The 12461-nt window shown below is 45.0% G+C and overlaps 1 protein-coding gene across 1 annotated transcript in view; it reads left to right on the top strand.

The window, feature by feature from the left end:
- LOC146796142 (SCO-spondin-like) overlaps window positions 1-12461 on the top strand; it is a 1481201-nt gene that overhangs the window by 1071332 nt on the left and 397408 nt on the right. The window contains exons 98-99 of the mRNA XM_085631266.1: window positions 7081-7239; window positions 7596-7726. Coding sequence (XP_085487392.1) covers window positions 7081-7239; window positions 7596-7726 — 290 coding nt within the window. The remainder of the gene's footprint in view (window positions 1-7080; window positions 7240-7595; window positions 7727-12461) is intronic.

Genomic DNA, 12461 nt, shown 5'->3' with positions numbered 1-12461 from the left:
TCTGCACATAAAAAGATAGGCATATTTTGGAACCCGATTCACGAAGGTAAAGTTAGACCAAAAGTCTAACTTTAGACCTAAGGTCTAGGTTTTGACCTAAAGTGAAACTTTACACCTGAGGAATAACTTTACACCTTAAGACTTTTTTTAGACATGATGTCTAAGTTAAGAACCTAAAGTCTAACTCAGACCAAAAGTCTAAGTTTTACTATTTTTCAGTATTCACAAAGGTAAGTTACTACTAGTAAGTTCAGTACTAGTAAACTTACTAGTAGTTAAGTTACAATTAGTAAAATTACTTACTTTAGGCCAAAACTTAGACTTCATGTCTAAAATGAGATTTCAGGTGTAAAGTTAGACTTCAGGTTTAAAGTTAGGCTTTTGGTCTAACTTTACTTTACCATTGTGAATCGGGCCCTTCATCTTTTAATGTGCGGAATACTCTGTTCCGACTGCAGAGTCTCAGCAGTCATAAACTTCCTATTAAATTGAAGTTTGTGCATTCCAAAAGAAATGTAAAATTACACAAAAGTGTAAGGTTTCCTTTGAAATAAAGCCTTGTTTGTTCTAATTTGGAACGGGCAACGCATATCGTTTTCATTTGTTGAGACAGAATGGAACAATTCATATATGTACTGCATCTACCACCTCTGAAACACTAAGTATGACTGAGACATCTAGCCACAGATTCCTTACCTTAGAAATTCCCAGGCATCAGTCTGGATCCGTAAGACTATTGCTCGAGCAATACACTTAAGCGCCGGTAGGTGGGGTCGGTCGGTTCCGCGTGATGTAGTTGGTGTTGTCCGTGCCGAAAGTGAAGTCACGGCACCTATATAGGCGCCACCACGGCACGCTGACGTCAGTTCTATTCTTTCCGTGCCAGCTAGCACAGATCAGTGACTAGAGCTACCCTGTCACTTTTTGACAGGTTTTTATCGATGTTTTGTTGATGATTTTTTGGTGTGCAGGTTTTTCCACAATGTTAAAGAAGACTTTTAGATTCAAACCACGCGGCTTCTGCCATCGCACCATGTTGGTGACAGATGAACATTTAATTTGTCTCTGGTTCCTGGAGCTCAACCACGACTCAAAGTTGTGCTCCGATTGCCGGGCCATGGCTCCAAAGGCTTTGAGGGAGCGGTCCCTAAAGCTGCTTGCGACCGGTGCTCGGCTCCATGATGCGAGCCACAGAGGTCTTGTTTTCAGTTGAGAGGAAGATCCAGGCACTGCACTGGGAGTCCTAAGTCCTCATCCTCCATCTCAATGTCGGCGAGTCAGTCAGGTAAGAGACATAAGAAACACAAGAACTCGAAGCGTACTTCAACTGCTCCCCGTCTGTCGGCCGAGTGATGGAGGAGTCTCGATGCTCTACGCCTCATTCTGTGGAACCTGTGTCTGGGTTGGCTCTGGCTGGGTTGGCTCTGTGTTTCCCTGCCTTTCTAGGAGCCACAGCAATACCCGCTCAGCTTAAAGAATTCCATGACACCATGTGCCTCATATTTGGGTGACCTGGCCCTCCCGGCGTGCCTTTGGGCCCCGAAGGCTCCGAGGGGGTTCCATCGGGTTCCACGCCGGCAGCTCTGACCCCGGTGCCAATGCCCCCAATGGATCTGGTGGTGGATTGGAAACGGAGCTTGTCATGCCACTGTGACCTTCCCCAGTGCTGGCCCTGCACCGAGACTCCTGCTGCTGCCCCCAGGAGGCACTAGCTCCATTTTTATACCCGACGACCCGGAGCCAGATTGGCACCTACCAATACTGATTCTGGCGCCAACTACACCCTTATGTCTTAGGTTGGTTCCTTAGCTGTATATTGAAGGGCTAAGAATGGAGGAAGATTGTGTGGGGTCACTGGACCCTTTACAAGACCAGCCTGAGCATGAAATGGACTCGTATGAGGAACTGGGAGGGGCCAATGGACTGGATACCTCTCCAGATTCTAGCCTGATTTCTCTCCCTACCATAGCTACAGAGGAGTGAGCTTCTATGGTGGTGAGAAGGGCAGCTGATGTCCTGGACCTTCAGCTTCCTTCAGTGGAAGTCAAAGCGAACATCTTGGCAGAGGTTCTGTATCTTGGTGTCGCCTCCGCGGAACCACTCCTCCCTTTCAAGGAGGCCTTGACCTTTGTCCTTCTGGGGAACCTGGTCCAAGCCAAGCACGGGGGCTCCTGTGAATATGAAAATATGCCACCACCATCGCCCTGCACCGGGCAACTCAAAATTCCTCATCAACCTCCCTACCTCGAGAGGTTGGTGCTCCAGGCCTATACCTCACAAGACGTGTTCCCTTCCGTACCCCTGGACAAGAAATCCAAGAGACTTGATATTTGGGGCAAGAGAATGTTTCCTTCCGCCAGCCTTGCAGTCAGTGAACATTGCATGCCTATTGGCCGTAATGCCCACTCTTTGTAGGAAACGGATTGCGCAGGTGCTGCCTCAGATCCAGGAGGAGGCCTGGGCCTTTCTCTCCCTAGCAGTATCAGACGGTAGAGATGCAGCAAAGTTCACCATTTGTTGTGGGCTTGACACCACCTACTCACTGAGCAGAGGCATATCCTCGACAGTGGCTGTTCGATGCCACGTCTGGTCTTAGAAATTCTGGTGTTTCTGGAGATGTCCACCCTTCTCTTATGGACATGCCCTTTGATGGCACCCATCTCTTGGAGACCAAGAAAACATGGCCCTGGAGCGCTTTAAGGACTTCCTGGCTGTGGCCAGGCCCTTGGGACTCTCAGCGACCACCTGCCCTCAATCTGTTTTTCACCCCTTTTGGGGCAGGGAAGGGGCTTTCAGCCACAGCAGCAATATTCCAGCCACAATACTGCGCAATTTCAACAATTTCTGCGCGGCTGTGGACGTGGCTCCTTTCCACACTGTGTGGTGGGCGACTAGAGGTAGAAATCAGTTCACTTCCCCCACTGCAGCCTCTAAACCTTCCTAGTCCAGCCTTGCAAGATCATGGATGGCCAGTTGGTGACAGGATCAGCCATCCCCCCACCACTGGCAAAACATCACATCGAACAGGTGGGTTCTGCAGATAGTCTGAAAGGGCAACTCTCTCACCTTCAAGACTACCCCTCCTTTTATGCTACCAATTTATGACCGGCTGATGGAGGAGCACCTGTACAAGCTTCAGGATAAAGTCAGGACTCTCTTGGCCAAGGAAGCAATACAGAGTGTTCCGGCACCAGAAGTAGGCTGCAGTTGCTATTTCCGCTACTTTCTGGCCCTGAAAAAGGACAAGGGCCTTCGTCCTATTCTAGATCGGTGGGTCCTCAACTACTTCCTCAAAAAGGAAAAGTTCAAAATGCTCACTCTTGCTCAGGTTCTGTCTGCCCTAGACACCGGAGATTGGATGATAGTGGTGGACTTGGAGTACGCCAATTTTCACAATGCCATCCTGCCTGCCCATCGGTGTTAGCTGCGGTTTACGGTAGGCCACAAGCACTTTCAGTTCATAGTGCTTCCCTTTGGCCTTACCAACGCCCCCGGGTGTACATGAAGGTTATGCCAATGGTCGCAGCTCATCTGTGCAAATCAGGGGTGCCAGTCATCCCCTATCTCGAAAACTGGCTGTTGAAGGCGAGCTCGCCCTAGACCGACCTCTCCCACCTCCAGACTACAGCAAACCTCCTGCTTTCGCTAGGGTTCACCATCAACCTGCCACAGTCAGACTTCACTCCCTTTCAGACACTCCCTTTCATCTGTGCTGTTCTAGACACAGTGCAGTTCGGGCCTATCCTCACGAGTGGCGAGTCCAGGATATTCTGTACATGATACCGATGTTTCAGCCTCGATCCTGTATTTCAGTGAGATTGACTCTGAGGCTGCTGGGCCTCATGGCTTCCTGCATGTGACACATGCCAGATGGCATATGCGGGCTCTGCAGTATGACCTGAAGTTCCAGTGGTGCAGCATCAGGGGAATCTCTCCGGCATGGACCAGATCTCGGAGAGAACTGCACAGGACCTGCAGTGGTTGCTGACCAACCCCGATTGGGTCAAAGGCAGATCCCTCTTCCTTCCCCAACCAGATTACACAGTAGTGACAGATGTGTTACTCCTGGTATGGGGCGGCCATCTGGGAGAGGTGGAAATCAGAGGACTCTGGTTTCTGGCGGAATCTAGACTCCATATCAACTTGCTGGAGCTCAGATCGATTCGCTTGTCATTGAATGCTTTTCTTTCTTCTATCAGGTGAAAGCTGGTTCAGGTGTTCACGGTCAACACCACTGCCATGTGGTGCTGCAATAAGCAAAGCAGGGTGGGGTCGTAGACCCTTTGTCAAGATGCCCTGCTTCTCTGGACATGGCTGGAACAGTAGGGCATTTCCCTGGTGTTTCAACACCTGGCAGGCTCCCTGAATGCCTGGGAGGACAAACCTCCTGTCTATGCCTAGTGGATCATGAATGGCATCTCAATCTGGAGGTGGCACAAGGTCTCTTTCAGAAGTGGACGGAGCCTTGGTTAGATCTGTTCAGCTCTGCCGAGAATGCAAAATGTCAGCAGTTTTGTGTGCTGGAGTTTCCAAGATGGCACTAGCTCAGCTACACCTTTTGTCTAGAGTGGAGCTTAGGCCTCCTGTAAACCTTTCCTCCAATACTACTGTACAGAGTGCTCAAGAAGAGCAGGAGTGACCAGACCCAAGTCATTCTTGTGGGGCCAGACTTTACACAGAGAGTCTGGTATCCTGAACTTCTCCAACTGAGCACCAATCCTCCTATTAGACTGCCCCTTCGGTAGGATCTTCTGTCACAGCAGCAGGGGAGGGTCCTCCACCCGAATCTGTCTACTCTATGCCTTGTGGTGTGGCCATTAAGTGGTGGCAGGTGATAGCATTCAACCTTTCCCCTGAAGTTTGCAATGTTATTTTGGCAGCCAGGTGTCCCCCTACCAAGACTGCATATGCCTGCCAGTGGTAAACATTTGTAAAATATTGTACAGAAAGGTCTATTGATCCTCGCTCTCTGCTTCCCTCTCTCAAGTTTGAACCCTTGCCCAGCAGGACTCTGCTCTGGGCACTCTTAATGGGTATCTGGTTGCCCTGTCTGCCTTCTTCAGGCTGCCAGACCAACCCTCTTTATTTAAATCCCCTATTGTAAATAGATTTTTTAAGGGGCTTGTACATATGTTCCCACCTGCCCCATTCATCATGCCTCTGTGGGACCCTAATTTGGTTCTCACCTTCCTCATGTGTGCTCCATTCGAACCTCTACTCAACAATCCCCTCCAGCTTCTTGCCTTAAAATCACCCCTTTTTGGTGGCAATTACTTGCAGACTCTGTCATCCAGGCCTCCTTACCTGACCATCTTTCCTGATAATTTGGTGCATCACACTAAGGCCTCTTTCTTACTCCACCATCTGGACCCAAAAAGAGCATTGTCTTCCTACTTTGACCGCACTAAAGAGTTCAGGGTGGACAACCAACTCTTCGTGGGGTACGTTGGATCAAAGAAAGGTTGTGTGGTGCAGAAGAGGACTATCTCGTGATGGTTTGTCCTCAGCATCAAAATTTGCTACTCTGGTCAAGAAACAGCCTCCTGAAGTCTTATGGCTCATTCCACCAGAGCTAAGGCTGTGACCACAGCTTTGCAACATAGTGTTTCAGTCCTTGACTTTTGTCAGGCAGCAACGTGAGCGTCGTTGCACACGTTCACTAAGTACTACTGCCTGGACAGTCAAGTTCACAGGGATGGCCTTTTTTGGCTGTTCTGTCCCGCAGGACTATCTGGTCTAAACTTGTCTGCAGTCCCTCCTCTCAGGATGGTATTGCTTGGGTATATATTCTAAGGTAAGGAATCTGCAGCTAGATGCTTCTATCAGATGGGCAAGTTACTTAACTTTGGTAGCGCCTTATGTGGTAGGGAAATGGCCTAGCCGCAGAATCCTTACCGACCCGCCCATCCTCCCGGCACTGTGGACAGGCGTTTAGGGTCAGGGTTGATCCCTTTAATCAGGGCCATAGTTGTGCTAAACATACCACTATCAGTGCACCTCAAGGCTCTGCGCTCCTGGCATGGAAGCTGGTGAAAAGTAACTGATGTCAGCGCACCGAGGTGGAACCTATATAGGTGACGCGGACATCACTTCTGGCACGGATGACGCAACTTCATCACACGGAGCTGAGCAACTCCACTTACCAGCTCGCAAGGGTACTGCTCGAGCAAAAGTCTTCCGGATTTAGCCTGACGGATGGGAAATTCTAAGGTAAGGAATCTACGCCTAGATCATTTCTCTACCAGATAAGGCACAACCAAAGGTAGGTAACTTGTCCATTAAGAACACTTTTTATGTTACAGCTTAGTAAATTGGCCAAAGTACATTAAAATTTATTTCATATCATTTCTTTCACTTAGCAAACATTTAAAAGAGCAAAAAGAGTTGTGTTTTTTCTTACTTGTTATTTTCAGTTAGGGAAATTATGAACGAAATCTCTTCCCTCCGTTTATTTTCAAGTTGCAGAACAAAATGTGGTCCAATATCTTGCTAATTTTGAAAACGCTTGTAGAGCCTTGAATAATACTTTTGATTACTTTGTAATACCTGATAGCTTTCCAAAATATGCAACTTACATTTGAAAGGAAAACTGCAAAAATGAATTGCTTGAAGAGGGGATATTTTCACGATGCTGACAGATGTCCATCTTCATCTAGAAAAGCAGTCTCACATTATTATATTGGGTTCTCTGTTTCCATCACTGATTTAACTTTCCCTTAGGATTATTCCTGATGACTGACAGGGTTTCAAGTTTATGTTAGCACCGTCTAACCTGAGATTTTTCCTTGCTTATACTGACTGCCCTGTCATCTCTGTCTCCTCTGGAGCGTCTGAGTAACTGGAAGGTGCTTTGAATGTCAAAGACCATACTGATTTGCCCATTTAACTCCTCTTCTTCTTTTCTTTGCATCGTTAATAATAGAAAACTTGAATCGAATGGGACACTGCTTTAATAAAGGATATTTGGGATATAATATTTCAGTCAAAGTTTTTTAATGATATTCTGACATACAAACCATCTTGTTTCAGATCTGTCGGTGCCTCCTCTTCAAGTGAATTTTCTTTCTCATCCCTTCCTAGGAGATTGTTTCTGGAGCCCCTGGACAGACTGGAGTGAGTGTTCCTGCCGATCTCTGGTGCAGATGCGCTATCGCAATCTGCTGAGCCCCAGTTATGGGACTGTGCCGTGCAAGGAACTGATGACTGACGTCAGAACTTGTGACCTATCTGACTGCTCAGGTGAGACGTTGACAAAGAAACGTGAGATTCTATGGCCTGAATTAAATACAGCACTGGTTGCTGTGACTTAAACATCTTTCCACATGTTCCTTTTCATAACTGTTGCATTGCCATCTTATTACTCCTCAATGCATAGTAACTTATCTGGCAGTAGTAACAAGTTAATCCGTCAACTGCAGGTACTGTAGTGTATGTGCCATATTCCTGGTTTATTGGTGACCCCTTCTGTACCTCATAAGTGGAAATGTGAGTTGACCAGTAACAAATTGTTTTTGTAGAGATTCCTGTCCGGTGTCTCACATTTTGTTGAATTTGGGAGCTCAGTTTCACTCGTCTTTGATCTTATGCCCCCACAGAATCCAGCTGTCAACCCCCATTTGAGTTTCACCCATGTGGCACTCCCTGCTCTGGTTTATGCGCTACCCACCAGCAGAAGGACACGTGCCAGGATTTGCCTGAGTGCTTGCCAGGCTGCTACTGTCCACAGGTCAGTGCTCTTGGCAAAGATTGATACAGTTTTTCCTTTGGTGTACATATCATTGTCTTATGAATTGGTCTGAGTGGGTCAGTGGAAGCACTCCCCCAGCCATTGGTTCTTGCTGTGTTAAATACGACTGCTAAATAAATAAATATAAATGCCTCCCAGCTTATGTGAGCATAAGCAATATTTATCTAGGTTTCTTATAACCAATATTTTTAAGTCTTTACTGTTAGACTATGACAATATCCTTCACTTGGGCTACATAGCAGATAGAATTTGAAGTAGATTATAGTCTCTGAAAGAATTGTGGTCTATAGACAAGCTGATGTGACATCATGATTTGCTTTGCACTGGCCTGTAATGCTGATCATGGGAAGGCAGGATTCAGACATGGGCAACTTGTTTAAAGCTATAGAAAGGTAGCACACAAATATCTTTCCTAAAATATCACCAAATACTGACAGCCAGACCCAGATTTACGAACACTTTGCATCAGGTTTGCGATTACTTTTTAATGCAAACCCGATGCAAATATTTGTGGTGAGATTTACATTCCACGCAAATCGTGATTTGCATTGGAGTATAACCCAAAGCATGGATACTCGCAAACATTTTCCCACGGGCCGCATAGTGTGGTCTGTGGTGTGCCGGAGGGCCACATTGATGCCAGCATGGGGGAGTGAGGCTTTGTGTGGAGAGGGGTTAAAGTGAGCACTATCACTAGCTTGGGAGATTCAAGTGTAAAAAGGAATTAACTTGATTGTTGAAGTGCAATGAAATAGAATTGCTCAATGTGAAGCCAGAAATCCTGGGATCAGTCTTTGCTTTCCTACTTGAACAAATTGTGTCATCCTAGACAATTGTCTAATTTCACCTTGCCTCCTTTTTCTGCATTATCAGATGTAAGAACACCTTGAAATACATGAGTTTTGGTTATGCACTGTATAAAACCTTCTCTCTTGTGTTTCATTTAATAAACTTTAATGTTCTCCAATACAATAACAACCCAGACCATCCAGAAGGTTCAATGTGACAACTGACTTGCCTCTTACTTCACTATTGGCATTGTAGTAAGGGTGGGCAAAGGTATGATTGTTCCGATAATAATTTTTTTAACTATCAGTTTTAAAAGTACTATTGAATGAACTGATATAATCTGATGTACTAAGTTGACATGCATCTGCATGTTAATGAAATGCACTTTTATGACTTTTAAAGAAACTCATATTTTTACGCATTTGTTGCAAAATTTCTTTAAAAAAATAATGCTTTCCTAAAGTAAAGTGCTGCAGGGCACCTTATTTGCTTCTTCTTTTTTACTTCAGTTAGTGTGAATTAATGCTTGCCATTTATTTAACATATTTCTGAATGTTACTCGATCAGGTAAACAGCAGTCCAGTGCAGTTGTTCTGTTGGGGGCCGCATGTGAAGGACATGAGGGTTGCATGTGGCCCCGAGCCATACTTTGAGTATCACTGAGCCAAAATAACTCGTTCCCTGGGTGATGCATGTATGTTTCTGTGCAATCACCCTTGGGTTTTGAATCAAATCCCTGTCTAAAGTAAATTGCATACAAGGATTTGCACCAAATTCCTACACACCCTTGAGGCAGGGACAAGTGCAGAAATGTTTTTCCCAGTTTGCATGTGTGTTCCATTGTACGTGTGTGTTTTGTTTTTCTTTGTGAAAACACAATAAATCACTATAATGAGACATACTGATGATAAAAAGAACAATTTGTTTTCCACTGTTTAGCTGCATAGAGGTGTGTAAAATTACATATTACTTCTCCCCTGCAGACTGCTTCCACATTACACATTGGTATGATAAGACTTATTCTTACCATTTGCATGGATTTAGTCAGGGTATTGACACCTACTGGATCCTGTTTACCCTGACTAAGGACCAAGACCATTTCAGGTTATTAAAGGGACCAAAACATGTTTGTTAGGAAGGATGACTGAGACATGATATCTCTGGGCACATCCAATTAAATTGTTTAGTCCTGCTAGTGTACCCTTTAATTAAAGGGATGTCTTTTGGGACTGCACTATCTCGATCCCTCGTCTATTCAGTACAGTTATTTAGATCTCCCTCATCCTGAGGTCAAACCACCTTGGTTGTAATATCCACTCAGAGTGGGACTCAATCACCTCTGAAGAAGCATGCCACTATGATGTGGATGAGTCATTTCTGTTTATTTTTCTCAAAATGGTCTTGTTAAGACATTGACACTCTCCTAATTGATCAGAGCTGTTACTACTACCATATTTCAGGTGTATATTCTAGTCTCCTCTTAATCTGGCTCTGCAAACTGGGCCAAGTACAATCCCCTCAGCACCTAACTCTCACTGGCAGTGATAGCAAGTAGACTCTGGCTTCTCAGGAAGGTAGTGTTGGCATTCCAGAGCTAAGAAATCACGTAAGTACACAATAATGAATTTCCAGCCTCTCTTTTTTTTTACGTGCTTTATTACTCACTATAATGAAATACTATACATTAATATGGCAAAATGCAATTTAGTGTCCATGGACGCTTCAAGTATTTAGTAATGCATCATCTCTATCCACCTCTATCTTCCCTAGTCCTCCAACTTACTCCAGTCTCGGTTCCCCCAAGTCTAGGTGGTCCCTCCCTCCTAAGCGTAAGAGCTGTTAGTATGATTATAGCTTAGTTGTAGTTATCACTCCTCAAGTTATTAGACTATTTAGAGATGAGTGTCAGTTGTTAGTCTTGCCACACAGTCCTGATTGAATCGGTGCAATGGCCTGTCTCTTTTTTCTACCACATGCTTACAACATTTCACTTGGTAGGTGGCATACCAGCTGGAAGCATTGTTCCAGCACCTGGCTTCTTTTGCCTGACTGTGGTAGTGTGCTTGGCAGGCATGAAGTAGTCAGTCCTGGATTGTTTGGTCCCAATCTCACGTCTGATGGATGGACCAGCAGTTGCGTGCCTCAGCAATGGTTACAGAAGCAACCTCTTTCAGTTGTCCACCACATAGGATGATGTAGCCTTAAATGGACCAGCAATTTCAGCTATACACAGGCGAGTTACTCTGGATAGATGAGGTGATTCATAGGCCTGGTTACTCGGGATAGATGTGGCCATGCACAGCCGATTACTTTGGGCAGATGCGGCCATGCATAGACTGGTTACCTTAACCCCTTCCCTGTCAGGCCTTTCCCCTATGTGCCAAGCTTTTTTTAGGCTATATGGAGTAGTTTGCGCCTAGGCCTTCATAACCTTTTGTCCACATAAGGCATCTGTAGTGATGACACAGACACAAGTACTTAGTGTTGACAGACTTTATTCCTGTCAGCACCGCAGTGGCAGCAAAAGAAGCGTGTACCACCATCACCAGCCAAACTCCAACTGTCACTGGTGGAACGACGCAGCATCAACATTCTAAACGGTTTGAACAATGGGGTCGGAAGCAGCAGAGCCAAATGAAAGAACAGAGCCCTTTACAACACACCCCCTCCCTTCTACCCAAGTGCAAAACAATAGTACAAAACAAATAATGAAAGCAAGGTATGCAATTGCAGAATGTAGGGACGCATATCAGGAGAAAGTGACAATATCATATGAGTACATAATCAGCCAAATAGCAAGGCTGTCTGCGCAACCGGCAAGGGTGGGAAAACTCAGACCCCAAAGGAGGGGAAGAACTATGGGGAAAAGAACAGGGCGCAACTGTAGAGCTACCCCCAGAGCCATCATCGCAACTCCCAGCCAAGTTGTTGCCCCTGAGGTCAACATCGCTCATAAGCCAGAAGTCACTTGCACTATTGTCAGAACTACTGCAGAGGGTACCAGCTGCTTTGGCACCCCAGTCACTTCCTTTGCAAAACAACGCAACCTTGCGCTTGTTCCACTTGTTGCCATTGCCAAGCAAGACATAGGGGCTGATTCATAGAACTAATCTGAGACAAAATCCTAAACTTACTACTTTTGGTGCTCACAGAAGGCATTTAGTAGTAGTAAAGTTAGTATTTTGTCTTAAGTTAGTATTTTGTCTTAAGTGAGTATTTAGTCTTAATTTTGTCTTAAATTAGTATTTTGTCTTAAGTTAGGATTTTGTCTTTAGTTAGTATTTTGCCTTAAGTTAGGCTTTTGTCTTAAGTTAGGATTTTGTCTTAAGTTAGGATTTTGTCTTAAAACCAAACTTTAAGACAAAATCCTAATTTAAGACAAAATCCTAATTTAAGACAAAATCCTAATTTAAGACAAAATACTAATTTAAGACAAAATCCTAACATAAGACAAAACACTAACTTAAGGCAAAATACTAACTTAAGACAAAATACTAATTTAAGACAAAATACTAACTTAAGACAAAATACTAACTTTACTACTTCTAAATACCTTCTGTGAATACCAAAAGTAGTAAGTTTAGGATTTTGTCTCAGATTAGTTCTGTGAATCGGCCCCATAGTTACTGTAAGCTTGCTTACAGTAACTATGGCCCCCAGAACTTGGACAGCCCCTTACCTGGTCTTCCGTGTTTGATTGTGATCCAGTCACCAGTGATTACACCCTTAGCTTCGGGACTGCCCCTAAAAACTTTAGCAGCTGTAGACTTTGGGGTAACAAGTCAGGTGGGTAAAAGTTTGGTGCCAGGCTTCCTTCCACGCATTTTCTCAAAAGGAGAAATACCAGTCACACTATGCGCAGTAGTAGGATGCGCCCCAACCATCTCATCAACCATTTCTCTGACACTTTTCCTGCCATGGATGG

The sequence above is a fragment of the Triturus cristatus genome, chromosome 10 (genome assembly GCF_964204655.1).
Source record: "Triturus cristatus chromosome 10, aTriCri1.1, whole genome shotgun sequence".
NCBI classification, from domain to species: Eukaryota; Metazoa; Chordata; class Amphibia; order Caudata; family Salamandridae; genus Triturus; species Triturus cristatus.
The sequence above is the reverse complement of the archived record's forward strand: the minus strand, read 5'-3'. Positions and strand labels throughout refer to the sequence as shown.